This window comes from Oryzias latipes, chromosome 5 (assembly GCF_002234675.1).
Source record: "Oryzias latipes chromosome 5, ASM223467v1".
NCBI classification, from domain to species: Eukaryota; Metazoa; Chordata; class Actinopteri; order Beloniformes; family Adrianichthyidae; genus Oryzias; species Oryzias latipes.
The window spans coordinates 22250668-22273159 of record NC_019863.2 but is presented as its reverse complement, the minus strand read 5'-3'; the positions used below and the strand labels follow the sequence as shown (position 1 = coordinate 22273159).

Below are 22492 nucleotides of genomic sequence, written 5' to 3'. Positions count from 1 at the left end.
AATTGACAACTCATAACTTTACTTTTTTCTACTCATAGAAATTCTCAAAGGAATAAAGAGCACAAACAAGATAGCCTTTTAAAATCCACAAAATAAAAACATAGAGGCTAGACAAGAACAATCACTTTTTTTAGCACCACCTCATTAATGTCACCACACGAATATGAGAGAATGTACATTGTATAGTACACAGTGTACAGACAGGTTGCTCATTGCAACTAAGGCAGTGGAAAGCAGTTCATCTCCTGTTTTTGCCTTTGTTTTCAACTATTTGGAAATAATTTTAATATCTCCAGTTGCCAAATGCCCCCTACAAAAATAGAATGACCAAAATCTGAACTGTAATTCGCTACGTTGCTCTGTTACTGACTAAAGTAATTAAATTACAGTAATTCACTACTTTGTAATTTATTACGCTGTTGCTAGTAAGGCCCGAATCTGCAAGACAAGACGAAACTATTCCTAAAATCTAATGTAGTGGCAGAAGTGCAGTCAGATTCACTTTTTTGATACTAGGGTGAGCTTTAAAAAATATAAATCTTTAATGACCCACTTTGATGAAAGTTTTGTTTTGTTTTTCGGTGTTTTATAACATGTTCTTGTGGCATTTTTCTGACGATGGAGGACATAAAAATAGGAACACTATTTGTGACATAGAAAGTATGCTGGGTGGGTCACAAGTGCTCTGCACTGGGGAAGAGAATAGGGGCGGGGTTGCTCCACACCAGCAGTCCTGCCCACAACATAGCAGAAACAATGTCCTAGAAAACAATAGGTTTTTGAATTTTGTCTAAAAACTGCATAATCATAATTAAAAGACGACTCGGAACACTTTGAAAATAGATCTAAAGATGATCAAGCTTGGTTTTTTACGCTTGATATCGATTTATATATTACGTAACTGTTGGAAATCACTTGTTTTTTTCCTTTTTTCTGTGTGTTCCTTGAATGTTGTATGATAGGGAAATGTAGAACTGTTGTGAAATGTTGAGAATCACAGCTTTTAATGAGTTTGAGTGAAGTGCAATGTCTGTGGAGGGCAAGCTGGTCTGGGTGTTTTGGAAACAGCTGATCTATTGGGATTTTAGCCCCAAACCATGGTTTTCAGAAAGGAAAGCATCCAAAAAGCAGTTCTTCTTATGGATAAAAAAAAGAAACAGATTGTTGATGCCAGAGTTCAGAAGAGAATGGTTTGACATCCCAGAAGGTGATGAGAAAAACACAGAAAATCAGTTTCAACCACTGCTTGTGGAACATCCTGCTTTAAAGCAAAAAAAAATAGAAACTGAAGCAGAATTTTTTAATGATGATTTAAAGAACATTGCAGAGTGTAATGCGTCTAAATTTGTCCTGCAACATTTATATATTGTCTTAAGGAAGGGACATTCAAAAGTCACTTATTGATGTCACGAGCCTTCAAAATAAGACTATTTTTTCTTGTGTAGGTATTGTGTGGGATTCCACACACACAGTTGCGCTTTTGCCAGCTTAATATAGAGACATAAGCTATTAAAAGGTATAAGCATTTGCCTGAATGGTTCTGCCAAGGCACCATCACCAAGATGGAGAGCTTACAGTTAGAAAATAAACTCATATGTCACATTTTTCCCCCCAAACTGTTCCACATTCAAATCAAGCAATGAAAATTAACGTATATTCAAAGCTTTTCTACAAAATTAGACTTTATAATTGTGGAAAAACAAATTGTATTTAAAATCTAGTGGGAAAAAGTAAAAAAAAAAACAAGTCTTTGATTGTTGTTGAGTTTATAATCGATAGCTAATTTAGCCTTCTTGTACTGTATGAATGCCAAGAGTGAATGATGCAGCAACACAACTTTACTGTTATAACTACTTGTTTTTTCAGATGGTAAAGTAACTACACAAGTATTTAGATTTTTCGTCTTAAACTGTTTACAACTACACCAGCTTTTCAGCATAGGAGCTTAATTAAAAAAGGAACTTGTTCTGGTAAAAGTGTCTAAATAAGTTTGATACATTCTATATTTTAATTTATACTGTAAACATAGTTTGTTTCTTGGTCAGTTATGGAGTGATTTTTGTGCCATTGTTCTACATCATGTCCATGTCTGTGATTGGCTGGCTTTTGCGGCACATTTGTAACGTGGTCCCCTGCTCTGTTTCCAATGCAGAAGATAGAGAATTTCTCTTGAGTGAAATTTAGTTTTGATGTATTTTGGAGTTTCAAGTGCAAAACCCTGTTTTGAGCAGACAGAACTTTTAGTTTTACGCTCCAAACAGTGAGTGTTGCAAAGCCATTTTGAAGCCATTTTTACTGAAGATCAAAAAACCTGTGTCGTTTTCTGAGACATAGTTTCTGCAGAGCGGAACGAAATTCGCCTCTGGGTTGTGGGCGGGATCGTTAGCACAGGGCAACCCCGCACCCACTTCCCCTCTCCAACAATGAGAGCTCTGCTAGCTTACAGTCCCTCACACCTACAACACTACCTGTGCAACAAAAAGCACCTCAAGCAATATTGGCGCTATCCAGCTGTAGTTTCTGCATCACAAATACAACCCTGATTCACATTGATTTGCATAAAGAAATACTCAGAAATGCCATTTTAATCTTAATCTTCTTTAAATTTGTCCTCCATCATGAGAAAAAATGCTGTTAAAAACACCCAAAACATGATTTTCATCCAAGTGGGTGTTTGATTGTTCACATGAGAAACAGACGGTCTTCTGTAAGCGAGAGGCTCTAGAGAGAAGACAAAGTTGCAGCGTTCACGGCTCCACCACTCTGCATATCTGCTGGAAGCTGAGGACTTGCACAATGACTGCTCCCTGGCCTGTCACCTTCTCGGTACAATGGCTTTTACAGTGGAACAACCAATTTCCTTCACAAGAGAACAGTTTGTCGCAGCGCATTGTACAGCTGGTCTTTGGGATAATGGGTCAGAGTACTCCGTGTGAAATACAGTTTGACAGCTCCCCACTCTGACTCAGACGCAGACGCCACCGGGCGCCGTAACTGTGCTTTTGTGTTTTAGCACACTTTCAAAAGTGAAGGCAGAGTGAGCTTAACGCTGTATACCTCTGTCGCTCCACCTCGCCTTTGTCGCGCCCTCCCTGACACCCACTTCTTTTTTTCTCCTTCTACTGTATCAATCAAGTATAGTGTACACCATCATTATGGATTTTCTTTGTACGTGATTGGCCTATTATATGGCCAGCTGTCTCAACAAGCATTACATTCACACATACTTGAGACTGTTTTGTTCATATTTTTTGTTTAGTTATTTTCTTTATTCATCCAAACACTGCCAAGAACTTTCTAATGAAATGAGTTTGAAGCATTTATTAGTTTTTCAAGTTTGCAACTTTAACGTTCTAATTAAACATATAATTTCAGTTCTGTGATCTCACATCTACCTAGTTCTAATTAACAATACAATTCAGTCACTGGATACAATTTAATCTTTCATTTTAAACATTTTGCAGTTTTTTGTTTTTTTTCCCCTCCTGCTTGCAATATAGTTCAGTTTTTCATAGTTTAGTTTGACTATTTGTTCTTCACTTTAGCTCATCTTTGATTGTTGTTTATTTTGTATATTTGCCTGATTTAAAAAGGTTTCCTGTATTTTTAGGGCCTTTTTTCTTTTTTTTCTAATCCCTGACGAATGCTTTCTATGAAATCATTTCATAGCATTTAGTAATTTTTCGAGTTTAGTTTGAAACTTTGTTGTTCTATTTAAACCATAAAAAATGAATTTCACTTCCATAAACAGTGTTTTACTTTGGTACTTTCAGGTTTTTAATTAGTACCATGTTTTCTGGATTTAAAAGCATTTAAAAGAAAAACTTTTTTTTTTTTAAACTTCAGTGCATCTCATATTCAGGAGCGCGTCAGATATATAGATTCATTCTGGTTGTGTTTACTGATGTTGAAGCGATTTTCAATGGACACATTCAACTTAAGTGTTATTATAAGTTAACACAGTTAACATGTTGCGGTGTCAGACTGCTTTAACTTCATTTCTGTGATCTCACATTTCCTTTATTCTAATTTAGCATTTCAAATCCCGTTCAGTCTTTTATTTTGAAAAGTTTTTAGCCTCCTGTTGTCAATATAGTTTTTATCTCTTGGTTTAGTTTTGACTTACAATGGCTTACATTTGTTTCCCCCCTTTTTTTTAAATCATTCTTTTGCTAATTCTGGGTCTTTGTTTATTTTGTTTATTAGCCTGATTTTAAATGTTTACATTATTTTTTAGCTTTTCGTTTCTTTTTGCATCAAACCACTGCTGAATACTTATATTGAAATCATTTCAAAGCATACAGCGGTTTTTCACGCTTAGTTTACAACTTTAATGTTCTTTTTAAACAAAGACTTATTTAAAATACTTAAAAATGTTAACATTGTTGACATAAATTTGGCATTTTAGCTACTATCTGAAAGGTTTTGACATACTAATTTTACCTACTCCTTTCAGATTTTTCAGCTACTCCAGCATAGCATTTTAACTTCAGTATTTTATTCCGTTTTTGGATTTAGTTGAGTAATTTGTTAGTGTTTAGGGGCTTTAAGTTCTTTTCTGTGATCTAATGTTAATTTTATTGTAATTAAACCTTTGAATCCTTTTTAATTTTTTTATTTATATTTTCTTTTTGGTTCTGTTAGTCGTATATCAGTGTAGTTTTGCCTACAATGACAATTCTTAAACATTTTGGATCGTACTTTTCTTTTTTTGTAGTATATTAGCATGATTTGTATCGTATTCTTGGGCCTTTTTTATGTTTATTATGAATTTGGTTTATAGAAAAACATTCAAAATTAAGTTTATTTCAGTGGTCTTACTGACAGTTTAGCACCCCAATTCCTGTTCAGTCTTTTATTTTGAAAATTCAGCATCTAAGTTGACTTTTGTAAACCTCCTATTGGCAATATGGCTCCTAAATTCCAATGTTGCTTGACTCCATTTGTTTTTGACTTCTTTGTTTTATTCTTTAACCAGTTGTGGATCTTTCTGGTTCTTTTGTTAATTAAATTTCAAATATTGCTAGTATATCTTGAGGCTTTTCCTACTAATTTAGAATTGTTTGAGTAATCCGATTTTTCTGGCTTCTTCTTCGTTGTCTCGTCCTTTCTGTAGCTGATACACCCTTTTGTACTAAGAGTTCAGTTGTATCAGTGCAGAAAGATCAAATCTTTAACTTTAGGCATTTAAATGGGATTAAACTTAGTTCAATAGAATAAAATGTTGATGTAGCTTTCGTGCCAGAAAAGTATTTGATTGATTAAATGAAGTGCAGGTCTTGTATTTCACTCTGCACAAAGAGCGCCTCTGTAAAACTATCTTTGCACAGTAGAGCACTGTAGTTCAGATAAGGGTTACGCTGACTCGGAGCTTTGCGGCTCCTGCTTCTTTAATCAGAAGGAGCTTTGTATCTGCATCACTGCGCTCTGCTCGGACGCTTCGCTCCATCCATCCATCCATCCATTTGTGGCTTGGCCCCCCTCAGGGGAGTTGTGTGGGAATGATTGACAGTCACTGCATACACCTTGTGACTAAGACCCCCGCTCACCTCGGCAGTCAGAGGATTACATGGGGGGCCGTCTTCGCGCTCGTGGAGGTAGCATGCGCCTTCTTGAAAATGACACAGTAATTCATCACGACAGTTCTTTCTTTTTTTTCGTGGAAGGTCTGCCGCTCGCAAAGGCAAATGACCGCGTCTTCCCATTTCCGTATGTCGATTCATTGATCCCACAATCTGGCCGTTTAATCGTTCATGCCGCCCTCAGACTAAATCACTCAGGGACCCGGGGAATGAAGGCCATGTGTCGGGGGAGGGCCACTGATGCGCTGTAATCCAGTTTGTTTCGCTTCCTTTCCTATGGGCTCCCATGTTTCTGCACTGATAACTATTACATTCTTGGTAGCTCCAGAAGGAAAGACGAAAATGACGTGACGTTCTAGCACATTAAGGTCACGGGCTTAAGTCCTGTGTAGTGAAGGTCTATCTGCGCAAATGGTTTTGAACTTTACTTTTGACAAAAGTCGTCATTCTGGGAGGCATAGGTCATGCATGTCATGCCTCTGTTGATCGGTAGAAGATATCCTCAGATTGTTCAAGCACTCCTCTGTAATTTGCTTCTTTTGCCCTCCATGACTTCCATTATGGTAAAAAAAGGTAAACGGCGTATACTTTCCTACCTTCCTTAACCCTTGTGCTACCCTATGGGCTCCAGGTGACCCCACCCTTACATTGACGTGTTCTCCCTACCATGACAAAGGTGGATAAAGGTGGAAAGATTTCATGTAATCCATGGACACCAGTGAAGATCACAAATCATTGAAGAAAAAAGGTTCAGTGCACTGTCTAGTGGGTCTACATGACCCCACTCCCAAAGTTAAAGTGCCTTGAATAGCACAAGGGTTAAAGGCCCAAAGAGCTTTATGCTACGTTCACAGTAGGCATGTGACGCATGTTCAAGAACACGCTAAAAACAGTTCTTTGAATGCGCGTTTAGTATGTGGTGTTCACACTACACAAGCAGATAGCCGATTCTCCATCTTTTTCTTTTGCTACCGTTTATAAGCACATTTCCACCACCTACAGCTGGAATAGGCTTGGTGTGAAATGTCGGTGCAAATCTATCGGATCTTGCTCCTTTTCCTCTCACAGCTCTGTTCTGAGAAATGATTGGTGCCATGATATTGGCTGGGGACAAATCGCAATTAATTATTTTTATCATTTCCAGTTTAGAACGTGAAGCCCGAAACAAACATATAGCATATTCACATCGATTTTTCATTGAAAACGCGTGTTGCTGAGGGCAGTAAGAACGTAGCTTTATAGTTCTATTTATCGAAGCGCGCACAGACTCACACACAAGCGCCGCTGACTTATTACGGCGCCAGCCTATAACCACCAGGAGCAATGACGGGTTCAGTGTCTTGCCCGAGAAAACTGTAAAACATGAGTGGGCAAGGGAGCAACCAAACACTGCGATCTTCCAATTAAAGGTCAACTGCTCTACCTCTCCACCATTAACCTTATTAACATTCCCCTTCTCATCTTTCCTGCAGAGTTGACTTTTGCCTGGATCTTCAACCAGTACCCATACTTTGTCCAACAAGACAGCCGGAGGTTTATCTCCCAGGAGACTGGGAGTCTGTACATCGCCAAAGTGGAGCCCTCAGACGTTGGCAACTACACTTGTGTGGTAAACAACACCATCACAAGGGAGAAAGCCCTCAGTTCTCCGACACCATTGGTCCTCAGGAACGACGGTGAGGGATTTCCTGGGCCACCTAATTGTCTCAGTGCTTTTAACATGTTTTTTTTTTAACATGTTGGTTTTTAAAATAGCACTGTTCTTTTAATGTTTGCATCTATGATTCCATGATACCCCACAAGGACACACTTAAAGTAAACAAACCTTTTTGATTTCCAAGTCAGGCTGAATACATATCCTGATTGAGGGACATCTTTAAAAATGTAAAAAGTTTAAATAATTCAACAGGAAAATATTTTTTTTCTAGCCATAAGAAATTGTTGGAAACCACAGCTAGACTGCGGTCAGACCCCGGAAAATAATTTCCTGGTTGTTGTTGTTTTGTTTTGTTTTAATCTGCAGAACAGTGCAATTTCCCGTGGTCCCTCACCAAAACAGCAGCCCAAAAATAAAATTTACTTCCTGTTGTTCCTTCATTTTTTTTCAAAAGTGTAATTTAACTGTTTAACTCTGGAGATATCGCCAATGACGGCAAAATAACACTCAACTACCGTGAATCTTCAACACAGGTACCATAATTCTACTATAAATCCAATGTGAGTCCAACGGATTCAGCTGATTTACGATTTTCGAAGCTTAAATGGTTTATATTAGTGGTAGCATGCCTTTTTCCACTTGAGATTTCATGAGGACCCTTGTGAAACCCTGCAAAGTGGTCTAATATTTACCAACCGAGAACTAAAAAAGAAAAGAAAAAAAGAGAGTAAGGTTGCAATATTTTTTTTAAACATTTCTTAAAAACTCACGTGGGTTTACTTCCATTTTTATCAGTGTTTTATGGAATTTAGGTTTAACTCTGGCAGATTTTATAATTCCTACTATTTCCCTAAAGTACAGCTGGTACAGCGTATGAGTCCCTATGGGCAGAAAGGGAAGAGCCATTTGATGCTGCTCGCGGCTTTATTTATCAATATATCAATAATCCTGCTTCTAGCAAACATTGTCTACAGATGTCTAATAAACAATCTGTAAAAATACAAAATTTCCCCCGACTTCCAAGTGAATTTTATAATGATGGAAGACAGAAACAGCTGATTGAAAGGTGGTATATAAGGGCACAAAACTGTTTATGGTACCACCAACTGTGTCCCTAAGCAGAAAGCAGAGGAGCAGCTTTGGGGCGGTGTGTGAGCTTTTCAAATAATAAAAACACGTTTAGAAAATCATCTTGTATATTATTATCGAGCTGCCACATATCTATTTATGTGGAAGCTTGGCTTGTTTACAGCGGAACTCATTTCCTCTTTTGGTATTTTAAAGAGTACTGCGCATGTCCAAATGATTTATTCTGACCAAAAGTGTGGCCCATGTAGACATCAGTTATAATCGGAAAAGGTTTTTCTGGGCCCATGTACACGGTTGAATTCGAATCCAATCTTTGATCCGATCAAAACATTTTGAACATGTAACCGTAGCTATAGACAGATATCCATTCTAAACAAGATTTACCCCATCGGTAGAGAAAAAACAGTCTGTTGGGGCTTTTAATCTGAAGGCATGCACAGGATGTGATTATCTCATGCTCCCGGCTGTGGGGATGGAGCCGGGGATGGTAAAGGGCACGATCCCAATTCTGCAAAGAAGTATATGGGCTGTCCGTGTGATGTGAATATAAATAACGTCATAAATGAAGGCACATTCGCAGATCGCTTAAGTGATAAATCTCTGATGTGCGTCTTGAATTTTTTATAACTTACCTCTGATTTCCCCTCTCTTTATGCGCCCAGCTATGGTCAGTTTTCGCTGTGTGGCGTTTCGGGTGCTAGCGTTCCACCAAACCTCTGTCGTGTTCTGTTTTTTGTCTTTTTAGGAGTAATGGGTGAATATGAACCCAAAATAGAAGTTCATTTTCTGGACCCAGTTCCAGCAGCTAAAGAGTCGATGGTGAAACTGGAATGCTTCGCACTGGGAAAGTAAGTCAGGCTGGAAAAGCAGGCATCCTTCAAAGCCTTTTGAAACCTGATTGATTTGTACAAATCAACAAGTGAAAAAGCATCCACCGGGTCTCACTTTATCGTATCGACCCAATCGACCAAACTGCAATCTGACAAACTTTTGGTCCTCTTTTGCAGCCCGGTTCCAGAAATAAGCTGGAGGAGAACCAGCGGCGTTCCTTTCCCCAGCAAGGTGAAAATGAAGAATTCAAACGCCGTCCTGGAAATACCCAATTTCCAGCAGGACGATTCAGGCACCTATGAATGTATAGCGGAGAATCGGCGAGGCAAAAATGTGGCGCGGGGTCGCATTTCATTCCACGGTGAGCCAACCCCTTTCAAATTGAATGACAATGAAAGCGGCAAGGACTGGAACAGATATTCAGAACAGGAAACAGCAGCTTGAATCCCATTTGTTTGTTTACAACCGTCTGGATAAAAGCTATGAAACCTCCACACAGAGCTCTCTACGAAGGATGAATATAATTTTAGAGGCTTAAAAATGATTTCTGAAGCCTGCTTGAAGCCTTAACTCCAACTTTATTACACGCCTGCACTTTTTATTTATTTATTTTTACGCCTTTGTGATTCCTGATAAAAAAAGAAAAGGTCTTTGCAAGTCCGAGGCTTTAATAATTAAAAACACAGTTTTAAATTGGTAATCCTTTATTGACTCTCCCAGCTAAACCTCACTGGATCCAGACCATGACGGACTCGGCTTTGTCCATAGAGGAAAACCTCTTCTGGGAGTGTAAAGCCAGTGGAAAGCCCAAACCATCCTACAGCTGGCTGAAGAATGGAGAGCAAGTGATGGCAGAGGTTTGATTTCTTTTACTGAAAACTGAAACTTGGAATCTTGTGGAGAACGTTGGGAAACTGAAATTTTCCAACAGGGACTAAGTGCAAATTCAAATGTTGTGACATCAAAGTTCATCTTTCTATTTCATGTCTTAATTCAAATCAGGATAGAGGGAATTCATTTTAACCCTTTAACACCAGAGTTGTCGCTGGCAACACCTGAATAACACAATATTTTAACGGCGGATATGATTTCAAAAAGATAAAATCGAATTAAAATGAGCATTTTGCGATGATTATTTATGATCCGCTGTCTTCTGAAGATAAAAACATTGTTGGTTTATCGAAAAAATACATTTTTAAATAAATTTTTTTGGTAAAAAAAATGTTCTGACGAAATGCATTGTGGTCTATATTCGCCGATCTAGTGAGCATTGATGCACACTGGTTTTTCGCAGAGACTTCTGGGAAATTTCAAGGGATATTGATTTTGGAATTGTAGTTTTGGACAGCACCACAAAATGGCAAATGCACTATATAGGGATTAGAGTAGGAATTCAGACATCCAGTACTCATGGATTACTGTTATGTTGAGAGAGTAGCATAGGTTTATCTTTACATGAAAGACAAATGCAGACGACGTCAGCTTGTCACCGCGACTGGGTTTATCAGATAAGCCGATTTCATACGTCACTACCAAATCCCAGTCCCTGATGGGTCAAAGTTCGACCTGGTTTGACTTGCAACCCAAGTTTTGTACGTAGAGCCCATAAACAGTCATAGAAACAAGTGTAGCTACGTGTGAACACAAGAGTTTAGAACGCGGAAGCCCGTATCACTTCTTTACATAGACCAGGGCAGCTCCTTCCTGGTCTTCGAGATCTACCACGCTGCCTGTTTTTTAACTCTCCCTGCTTGCTGCTGATTACCTGGATCTGGTGTGTTCATTCAATCATATTGAGCTAATCAGTTGCTAACAGGGGTTGTAGATCTGGAAAATGGGCAGGGTGGTAGATTTTAGAGGACCAGGAATTAGCAGCCCTGACATTGAATTTTGATTAGAAGTGGTCACTTGAACGCACGTTTCCGAGGGCCGTGATTGTTTCTGCTTTAGCGTCCACTTAAATGACGTTGATTGAAAAACGGTTGAAGAGTTACGGTAGTCAAACGAACGTAGACACTAAAGCTGAAAACGTAGAACTAAAGCTCCAATGTCAAAGGTTTGCCAACGTTTTCTTGACAAATTCTTTGAAATATGTTTATGTGAGGTCAGATCAACGCTCCTTAAGGGACGATCAACTGCTTCCGAGACGTTTCCACCGATATCTTCATTGACCTTGCTTTTGGATGAGCATAGAACCGGACCTATATCCTGAAGTTTGAAGCTATGATGCAGTCGGAATTGTAGCTTCAGGCTGACATACTTTAACCCCTTCATGCCTTACCTTATTTCCAATTACCGGAATGTAAAAAAATATTCTGTAGTGTTTTTCCTTTCAAGATGATAGTATATTAAGTTAAATCCTGGATTAAATCGTACCTTGTTTAATCAGCAACATGCAGTGTAAAGGGGTTAGACTACGGTCACATATCTCGAAATGCCACAGAGTGGCGGCCTAAATACAAGTTCGGCAGGTGGCCACTGAGGGTTTAGAAGAAACTTAAAACTGAACAACGACTTTACAATTTTCTTTTACATCAGTCAGTGGCCACCTGGGCACATTTCAAGATCACGCTGTGGCAGTCCAGTGACAGATGGGAGGCAGGAAGGCAGCAGTGCGATAACTGACTGATAGGATGGTCTCCAAGGTCCCCAAAATCATCTGATGATTGGCCGACTTCTTTCGCCACCCTGCAGCCTTCCAGTCCCACTGCCACCGTCCGATTTTTAGAAATCGAACGGTGACAGTGTGGACACTCCAAGAGGACTGTTGACATGGGCCGGGGGCCCAGCGATGACCAGATGTCGAACGGAGACTCACAATGAAGTATTGTTTACAATCACAGCTTCAGGCCTTAAAGGGAAAGATTCAGTCTGTACAGGTTTATGGCTGAAAGCTTAATCAAGGAATTAACAAAGCAACGTTGCACTCCTACCTCCACCCCTTGATTGGTGTGCTTATGGCTTTAAAATCACCATCATCATGGAGCCACCATTTTCCATTTTTCCTGCCGCTCAGTGTCTTCAGGAAATCAAACCATCTAATGATTTGATTTCCATGTCTCACAGCACATTTACTCTTTTCTGCTGTTTCTCCTCATCTGTTCCGAGATGATTACGCGGTGACACGCGGCTCTCTAAGAAGGCTCGCCTCATCCTCCCCCATCATTGCCGTGGCAGTAATTGCCGCCGTGCCTTTGGACATCACGGTTCATGGTCGTGCGACAGATATGCAGATTTGTTTCTCTGTGTTCCGCAGGGCCGGGTGCAGATCGAAAACGGGGCCCTCTCCATAACCGCGCTGAACCTGTCGGATTCCGGGATGTATCAGTGTGTGGCCGAAAACAAACACGGCACTATTTATTACAGCGCCCAGCTAATGGTGTTGGGTAAGATCGTCTCTCTGCTCCTCCCACTCCGCGCCTGGATGTCTGTGTTTTCAGATAAAAAAGATGCACGCACCTTTTTGCAGAAATCAGCCTCCAAACACAGCTGATGCAAACATGATGCCTGCCAGCATAAAAAGAAAAAAATATATATCAGATGGAGTGTCTCGTCTTACTTTTAGTTGTTTGGTGTATTGATTTGGATACTACAAACTCTGCCTCATGGCATTGTTCTTGCTTTCTCGTGTAGACCAGGTATTGATTTTTTTTGCAGAGCTTTGATGACTTCCATCTGACTGGCTCCACAAGAAATTCAATTCTCTCTTGATACGTATGATGACACTTGAGGGTCCTAATGATGGCTAACTTGAATGCCATGATGTGTGCGGACCCTGGCTGCCTGTGTGTGGGTGTGAACTCCAAGGATGGGAGGGAACGAGGGTAGCAAGGGGACGGTGGCCCTGAAGGGCTAATCACATCAGCAAATCCCTCCATGCAAAGTCAAGTTAAAGATCGTGATGACAATTAAAAAAGTAAAACAATTAATAAGGAAAAAACAAAACAACAACACTACATTTTAGGAACCAAGGTGAAATCCCAAAAAAGGAAACAAAAAAGCAAACCGAAAACAGTAGGTATTATGGGACATCACAAGTGATGTGGGATGGCGGAAAGCTTTCAACAGACTATATTTGATCCACTCTGATCATCCTTTGTTCCATTTCATCTTTGTTCCATGTAGTCTTTTATGATAATTTCATTTTTAGCCAAACTGAAAAAACCTGTGTTTTTTTCTGCAGACTGACAGGAGTTGATCAGAAGTTCACCTGTGGGCGGAACTGTTGAGTAACCCTGTCCTCTCTGTCCCCTGTTGCTAAGAGCTCTCAGTTAACACTCCCTCCCGCTAGCTTACCCCTCCCCCCACCACCACCACTGCCGCCTCCCACCTAACATTACCAGTGCTTAAAAATTGGCGAGCAATACAGAATCAATCCCGCTTTACAGGTTTGATTCAAATTCTAGCTCAGATGAAGAAAATGAAGACGTCCACGGATTTATTATTTGTCTGCAAGTGGATGCATCAACGGAAAGCTTGTGGCCCGCCCAGTTTATTTTCTACAAAGCAAGTGCAATCTTTCCACAAACAGCATTTTTTCATCTGCTCCTGATTCACAACGACTTAAACAACAATTTTTAAAGCTTAATTTTCTTTAAATTTCCTCCATCATCAGATAAATCCCACAAGAAAATATTAAAAGCACAAGGTATATTGCAGTGGGTCTTGAAATTTCTCTCGTTCAATCAGTGATGTCCTCTAATAACTACCTTTACTGGTTTCTTATTTACGTTCCTTTTTGTAATATATTTCATCTTTATTTACGGACATTATTTAAGTGTTTTTAACGTTTTTTTTTGATTGACATTTTGGCTTCCGGAAATTGGTTTTAATTTATAAAATGTGGAGTATATTCCACATACTTTAAAGCTTTAGTTTCCAAAAAATGACACTTATATATGGACTAATTTGGGTTGTGCTTCTGATGGTGAAGCAATTTTGAGAAGTTCACGGCGCTCTGACATCTGTCAAAATGGTGAGTTCATCAATGCGGCTAACGCGTAGCGGCCCTGAACTGTGTTTTTTATTTTATTTTTTTGCGCGTTGCAAACAAGGTTGGGATTTCCAGGTTTTGTAAATACGCTAATTTGGCTAACACTTCCAACGTAGCTAACGTGTAGCATGTTACAAATGAAGTCTAGAGTTACTGTGAACACAGTCAAATTCTCACTGACGGACTCCTCATCTAATGCGCCATGAAGCTCAGTGTGTCACATATCACATACATTCAAAAACCGACCATTCATTGTAATCTGTTGTGACTCATACTGCACAGTAATGTTTGTTTATAATAATTTGTTTTCCATTTTTATTGACTGTTTATCTGTTGATTGATGATTTGTTGATGTGATTTGCACCTCAGGGCCACCGTACTAGGGTCTTCTGCTAAAGCTTTTTTTTTTTTTTTTTTTTTTTGCTGCTTTTTCTTCACCCATCTCTCCTCCCTTGCAGCTTCAGCACCACACTTCTCCAAAACGCCACTAAAAACGGTGCTAAAAGCTCGCTTGGGCAGCGAGGTCACTCTGGAATGCAAGCCCGAGGCCTCTCCCCCAGCAATTAGCCTGTGGAAGAAAGGGAATGAGATTTTGCAAAGAAGCGAAAGGTGGGAACTAAATGCATGTTTCATTCACACTCGCTCTTTTCATTGGCATGAAAGGAAAAAGGCTAATGAGAAGGAGAAAACAACGCCCACTAAAATAAAAAATTGTCCAAACCACGATTCCGAGACCACATTCACCTAAATGAGAAGGATTAGAGGTAAAGCTGGAAGAAAAAGTGAAGTTTTAGCTTTAACCCTTTTAATTACTCCTGACATGTAAAAGAGTGAAAGATGCAATCACTGAGATTGAAGAGCGAGGAAATCTAAAGACTTTATATTTTTTCTCCATTGAAATGATCTGAAGTAGGCTCTAATTGTTCATTAAACCATATTGAACTAGTTTGGAGAAGTTTCTCTGGAGCTTTTCCCAAACACTTTCAAGCTGTTATACATGAGAGATTACTTGTTATTTTTATAATTAATATCTGTTAATTTCCTTTTTTTTTTAAGTTTAAAGTTAAAAGCCCTGATCCAAAATCTTATCTTTGAATCAGCAGCTAAACAGAGGAGGGATGTCCCGATCTGTTTAGAATTTGGGCCCAAGGTTAGGACTTTCAAAAGTGGATTTTGGATCCCAGTGAGGGATTGGATATGTGTGTGTTTGTAACACATATGTAGCGTGTTACAAAAAGCTCTAAAGGTTACTGTGAACACAGGTACTAAAGTCTGACTGACTCCTTTTTTCTCACTTAATGTGCGTAAAATGTAACATAAGATCCAAAGTAGACAATTCATTGTTAGTGTGGAAAATGCTGTACTATGATCAGCACCAAATATTTCAAGCTTAATTTTACAGATCCGTACTATACTAGAAGTCTGCATATCATGAACAGAACACTATATCTTATTGCCATAAAGCGCAGCAGAATACAACAGTAGTCTGAGCAGGAAGCAGATAAAAACAGTTCAATAAGGTTACCAAGGTATTCACAGTTTGTAACTTCCAGTTTCAATAGAAGAACTACAAAAGCATTATAAAAGAAAAAGATCATTTATTTCTTTTTGAGCAGAAATAAACGGAGAGACAGCAGTGAGATTACTGATAAAAGACCGTCTACAAAGTGCAAGTTCTGAGAAAAAGTGATCAGAAAAAAAAGAAAAAGGAATAAAGTTAAAAAAAAACAAAGAAAAACAACAATGGTTTCTTTATTTCTTGATATGAGCTATTAATGATCATTTTCATTTTATAACAACAATTTTGGAAGAAAGTTAATTTTTTAATATGTTAAAGGAAATATGCATGTAATCTAACCAATAATGTTCAATAGTTCTTAAGATAATAAAGTTACCATCACCAAACTTTCTCACATGACTAAACATCACTTATCTTTACTAGTTAATACCGTTGGTTAACTTTTTCTTAGTTACGCAATTTTTCCTTGTTTACTCAAGCTACATCACAGTAGTGCACTGTAAAAATAATAATCGGAGACGATCTGGCTCTATTTATTTTGCATTTGTCCTTTTTTTTTATTTATTTGTTCCTAAAGTATCTGATTGGAACTTGGTATCTGCAGACTTTCCACATCATATGACTGAATCGGATCCAGGTCGTTAAAACCTGATTGGGAAAACAGACCTAAACACACCTATTCGGATAATTTCTTCTTCGTCTTTCTGCTGCTCCCTTTAGGAGTCACCCCAGCCAATCAGAAAGGTGGATGTAGCATTTACAGATACATTTGTGTCACATTCTGGGCTCTAAAAGCCAGACTTATGACTCAGTGGCATCCTAAGTTACAACTCGGATGAAGACTTCTTAGCGTCATGCAGGCACACAGTTAAAATTAAAGCGTCGCTGCTTATCATAAAATATGAAGGGGGTGAGTAAGGCTGTGATGGAAAACTCCAGATAACTGGCGGAATTCCCAAAGGGAATGACATTTAAGGCAGTGCCGCTCTGTGTGAAGCCCATTTACGCTTTGAAAGCAGAAGCAAACAGATGTTTATGTGGTGCAACAGAGTGTGGCAGTTTTGAGTAAAATCCCCGATCCCACCCAGGATGTAGGACTGAGCTGCATCTAAAGTGAATTTTTTGGAAAATTAACTTGGATACAAACAAAAAGTGCAATTATATACGATTCCAACAATTGCAATTATAGCAAATACTAATGTTTGTTCTTTTAAAAACGCATTTCGGGCTCTGTGTGCGCAACTTTCTAAAATGTAAAGGTCATCTTTTTATGGAAGACAGAAAGGGGGCGTCTCTGCTAACATTTTTTAGGCTAGTTTTTTTGGGAGGCCCAGACCATGATGAAACCCCTCCTTTATTTTTTTCTGGTATAATTTCTTCTTGAGTGTGTGAACATACAGTACCGCTCTTTTTATTATTCGTTTTGTTTAACTGCATGGTTTGGGAAAAAAATAAAATAAAAATAAAATAATTGCATGGTTTGCTAGCTGATATTTACTTTCATATTTCTTCAAAGTAGAAAGAAACTTAACTTGTTACTTTGAACGTGGTGGATCTTAAAAGTATTTGTATGTGTTTTAGGGGGCATTTTTGTTTGTTTCCTTTGTTATGAGCTTTATGTAAAAGTGTTTGATTTTTAAGGGAAATAACACATAAATGAAACACGGCTAGACTGCAAAATAATGATATACTAATTTTATTATATATGTATCAAACTTTCCATGGTATTGTGACTGAGTTCATTTTCCACAGGTTATCGCTGTTTTCAAACGGAACACTTCAAATCGCCAATGTCACCAAATGGGATGCAGCCATCTACACATGCGTGGCTAAAAACCAGTTCGGATCGGCGAGCACATCCGGAAGGCTCATCATCACAGGTAACAACCACAGCTTTTCCTTCAACCACAAACCTTCATAGGAAAATAAGTCTAGTATTATAGACTGATCTGATTGAATATTGATGCTAATTTGTCCAGCCGAATGCATTCTGAACAGGGGAAATGCTTTGCAATGACCAGGAAAAGCATTCATCTCAAACATGTGTTCTCATGTGTCAATAGTGTGAAAAGAAAAGTAACTCACAGAGTTTGTACGTCCCTAAACCCAAAGCTCGGAGAAACGCAGAAACGCTTTTTTTAAACTATGGGACATAAGGGACAGTTCACGTAATTTCTCGCTGCCCATCATCACGTTCTACAGCCTTTTTCACCAAAAATGTCTGCCTCCAAAAGGGAAATATTCCATAGCAACCAGAGAGTCTCTCTCATGTCATGTAATTATTAGTAAATTTTGTCTTTTCATCAAAGTAGAATGTCCATTTTCCTTAGCAACCACTATTGATGTTTGCCATATTCACATCATTAACCTTTTGACACAGCATGACCCATGAATATGCTTTAAATGTACATGAGTTGATTGGATAAAAAATTTTGCAAGAAGGGAGTTTTATTTATTTTTTTGCGTTTAAACTGTGAGACAAACGTTTTCAAGAGTTTCTGGATAATGAGAACGTTTAGTGCAACTTTTAATGAGAAGCATTTTTACAGTCAGCTGACCACAGGAGAGGTCTTTGGGTAAAATTCCTGAGGCAAAGTTTGTCAAGTTTTTTACTGAAAGCTGTTCCATGAGAGGAGAATTTAAAGGAAAAAAGCTAAAATGACTGTAAACTCAAAGCAAATATAAATAAAAATGGCAGCTTTGACCAAATAGTAAAACTTTTCATCACCATTATACAAAAAAGAAGAAGAAATAAAACTGAATGCTTTAAACTGTATGCCAGAGGTGTGGACTTGAGTCACAGGACTTAGACTCGAGTCGGACTCAAGTTACGAATTTGATGACTTGACAAAATGTTAATACTTGTAACTCAACTTGGACTTAAATACCAGTAACTCTTAACCACACTCTTACTTAAGCCCTTTGACTTGAAAAGACTTTCACCAACACCTGAAGATGACCACGTCTCCCCCTCTGTCCTTGGATTTGTGTGCATCTGCGTGTGCTGTTGGCACAACATCCAATCAAATTAGATCCATGTTGTTTTGATCCAACATATCTAATCTAATTGTCAAACTGGTGTCAGGGCTTATTGGAGGAAACCGGAGAATTTCTTGGAAAGTTTTGATAAATAAACAGTTTCTAAAAAAATGAATGGTCTGTGTAAATATTCTGTTGTCGAAAGGCCTTGAAGCATCCAACGGTACAACTTGACTTAAAGGCCTGTTCACACCGGGACGAATTTCGCCCGCGATTTTCGCCGACGTTTAACGCCTCGTGACTAAACAAAGGGCACCAATGTGAGTGTGCACACCGACGCGAAAAAACGCCACGCATCAAAGCGTCACTTTTTAAAAAACGCCTCGGGTTCGTTTTTTGGGTTTGACGCGTCGCGTCGAAATCTATTCGACCAATGAGAACGGCGCTTTTGCACACGTGTCTGGAGCCTCTGAAGTTACAGTAAAACACAACTTGGGGGCGCTCAAACACAAAACTGCCTTGCTGAGCACACATACCAGCGAAGAAGATAGACGCCGAGTTGCATCTACACTGCCGCGAAGAAATAATGACGGACATTCTAACTAGCGCGTAAATACTTGCTCTCTTCTTCTGAGTGAAAAGCGACTTTAAGAAGCGTAAAGTTGCCCAGCGCCACCTTGTGTACAGGAGTATTTCTGTTTTACATTAAGCGCCTTCTAATGTCAGGGAATGAAATTTCATGTTCGCTCGGCTCATCGTCAGCAAAAATCGCCTGGGTGTGAACACAAAAAACGTGGCGAAAAACGCTGGCGAATAACGCCTGGCGAATATTCGTCCCGGTGTGTACGGGCCTTAAGACTCATCACTCTTGACTTGTGACTTGAGGACAAAGGCTTGAGACTAGTTTATGATTTGCAAAACAAGGACTTGGTCCCAACTCTTATGCTGAATGGACATTCACAACAGTCACTATCCTTTTCAAGGGTAGGTAGCTTAAGCCTTACATATCAATCCGTGCATTTTTGGGTTGTTCAGGCCCGGGGAGGGTTGTAGAGAGGAGCGGACGCATCTTAAAGGAGCGCAGGTCTCGCCGTTCTCTTGAGGCTCACCTCAAGGAACGTGAAAATTCAACATACCATTATCTTGCGTGTGGGAAAAGTATCGCGTAGTGTTTGTAAGGTCGATGTGAGTTGCATGCATCAGTACATACAATGTACTGGTGATGCAGTTGGTAATGTGCCAGTACTGGTTCCTTACTGACTTGTGCACAAGGTGCGCAAGTGATACATAAGTGCAAGTGGAGCACAGTGAGAGGTTTACGACCTTTCCTGCAGGTTTCATGCGTGTTCAGTACAGATTTGACCAGTTTTCGCCCGCAGACAGCCTGTATCCACCTGCGAGAGCAGTTGTGACTTTGTCTTTCATAAGTTTTGGAATATTTAGAGGAATTGCTACATTTAGACAGTTTTCAATTTAGACAGAGGTTATGCATTTGTCATTTCCTTTACCAATGGAGGGACGTTATTTTGGTCAAAGTAATTGAAACAGAACAAAATGGAGAAACTGGTCATCTTCACCTCCGGATTAAACCCTCAAAATTGGAATGAAACAGTTAAGCCTGGCTGTACCAATTAGATGATGAACTCAAGCAGAAAACACAATTGGGTAAAAAAATAAAATAATTCATTTGTTGGGGTGATTGAGCTTAAAGTGCTGAGATGGGAGTTTAAAAAGGAGCGAATGAACAAACTGCAAGTGTATCACAGCCAGAAGAAAAACTTTTATAAGGAAATGTGGGAAAACCCTCTTTTTTTAATTTTTTTTTTTTTTTCAGAAGACTGAGATGCTGAAAAGGATTGCATATAAAGTTGTTGCTGCTAGTTTTACAATCCATTCAATCATGAGCTGCATTGACTTTTTCCTTCTGCTGCTTCAGCTCTGTTGTGTGAACATTTCCTCATTTCAGATATTTATGTTTTTCTTTTGTTTTATTGCACATACACAGACTCTAAGCAAGGTTACTGCAGAACTCCTACGGGTGACGTTCATCATTACCAGCATTGTCGTTACATAGCAACAAATATTACCCTTGATGTACATAAAGGTCATCATTTATGAGTGCTGTGACATAACATCCCCTCGCCCCCCCATGTGTCTGTAGCCATCAAACGTATTCTCATAAGCTTTGGCTCTTCTTGTACAATGACAGTTTAATGTCGTAAATTTAATTACAGTGACCTTTCCTGCACAAACGGAGGCCTTTGGTGTGTTGAAGCCTCTGGTGGGAACAAGCTCTGATATATTCAACGATTTTTTTTTTTTCAAGCGATCAAAACTCTTCGTGTAATGATGTTTGGGTTTTTGTGCTCTGTTAGATGGTTTTTTTTGGGCGGGGGATGGCAGCTGCAGAGTTTTTATGATGGCGTTCCCATACCTGTGCTGTGATCTGTGCAGAACCCACCAGACTCACCATGAGGCCCACCAACATGGAGATCATCGTGGGGGAGAGCATTGTGCTGCCCTGCCAGATCGCCTCGGACCCCGCTCTGGATGTCACGTTCTCCTGGGCGTTCAACGGGCAGCTCATCGACTTCCGGCGAGACGGCGACCACTATGAAAGAGTGGGCGGGGTGAGTCATGGAGACTAATGATGCCATACGCTTGCACACCCTGCACAATAAAGCACATATTTATAATCATCGTGATATCAGTATGTGCAATAGGCATATCGCAAAAGATGACTTAAACTGCAATTAACGCTTACATAGTCTTCATGCGATATTACGGCCTATCCATTTGAAGCAATTTACGCTGTCTTTTGCGATATGTGTATTACAAAAGACAGCATAAGTAAGGGTTAAGGGCCGACGAAGTGTGCATTATAACCTTTTAACGCACGACGTGGAAGCCTGAACAATCCTCCGCTTCGTGTCGGACGGTTGCTTCTGCAAAGTGCGTTAAAAAGTGATAATGCACACTCCGAAGGCCATTAACCTGGTTATACCATGGTCCCTTACAAAAGCAATAAATATTAACCAGTTTTTAGTCCTTAATTCGTGTGTTTTTTTCCCGATTTGGATCGCTTTTCTCACCTAAAGCGGACTATTTGTTACGTGGTGCGGCACGTCGTAACAAATAGTCTGCGTTGCACCGCACCACTTCTGCATTCAAGATGCTGCACGGCGATATAAAGCGATATATATATGCTGATCTTTCTGATGGGCTGAATAAAGAATCAGTTCAGGGAGAGAGATCACCTCTTAGTTTTTGTCCAAATGATGAAGCAAAAGGTTACTTTAAAGAAGCCGGCGCAGTGATACAAAACATTTAAGCTAGGTGACCGGAACTTCTTTTTTCACCGTGCGGTTATCAGGTTTTAACGCATACCCAGCAGCCAATCAGAATCGAGTATTCACCCGGACCATGGTATAAATTCCAATAAATGGTCAATCTGCAATATTGTAAATAAAAGGGTTACCATAGATTTCTGTCTCCTATATAGACAAGGGTCATTCGGGGAGTATTTTTCTTATGTTGAATTCTATATAAATAAAATTGTTGCAGTGAAATGGGAATGACTTATTAGTATTTTTTGTGTTAGTTTTTGTTATAAGTCATATATCACGCTGCAATATGTGCGAGATTGATTACCAATATCGCACATCACGAGTTCTCCTTATATCGTGCAGCCCTTTTTTGGACCATTATTTAAAAAAAAACAAAGTCTCATCAGAACATGACATGTAAAGGATTTAATCAGCCAATGGAGCTGTCAAAAGCAAATCATTTCTGAAAAAGTCCTTCCTTTTAAGACACAAATATTTTTGGCCAGCTACTCTTCG

The 22492-nt window shown here is 39.3% G+C and overlaps 1 protein-coding gene across 1 annotated transcript in view; it reads left to right on the top strand.

Moving 5' to 3' along the window:
• Window positions 1-22492, top strand: part of LOC101162284 (contactin-3) — an 89012-nt gene that overhangs the window by 43282 nt on the left and 23238 nt on the right. Inside the window, exons 6-13 of the mRNA XM_020703382.2 lie at window positions 7055-7258; window positions 9074-9176; window positions 9336-9520; window positions 9880-10016; window positions 12416-12545; window positions 14611-14761; window positions 17424-17551; window positions 21105-21280. Coding sequence (XP_020559041.1) covers window positions 7055-7258; window positions 9074-9176; window positions 9336-9520; window positions 9880-10016; window positions 12416-12545; window positions 14611-14761; window positions 17424-17551; window positions 21105-21280 — 1214 coding nt within the window. The remainder of the gene's footprint in view (window positions 1-7054; window positions 7259-9073; window positions 9177-9335; window positions 9521-9879; window positions 10017-12415; window positions 12546-14610; window positions 14762-17423; window positions 17552-21104; window positions 21281-22492) is intronic.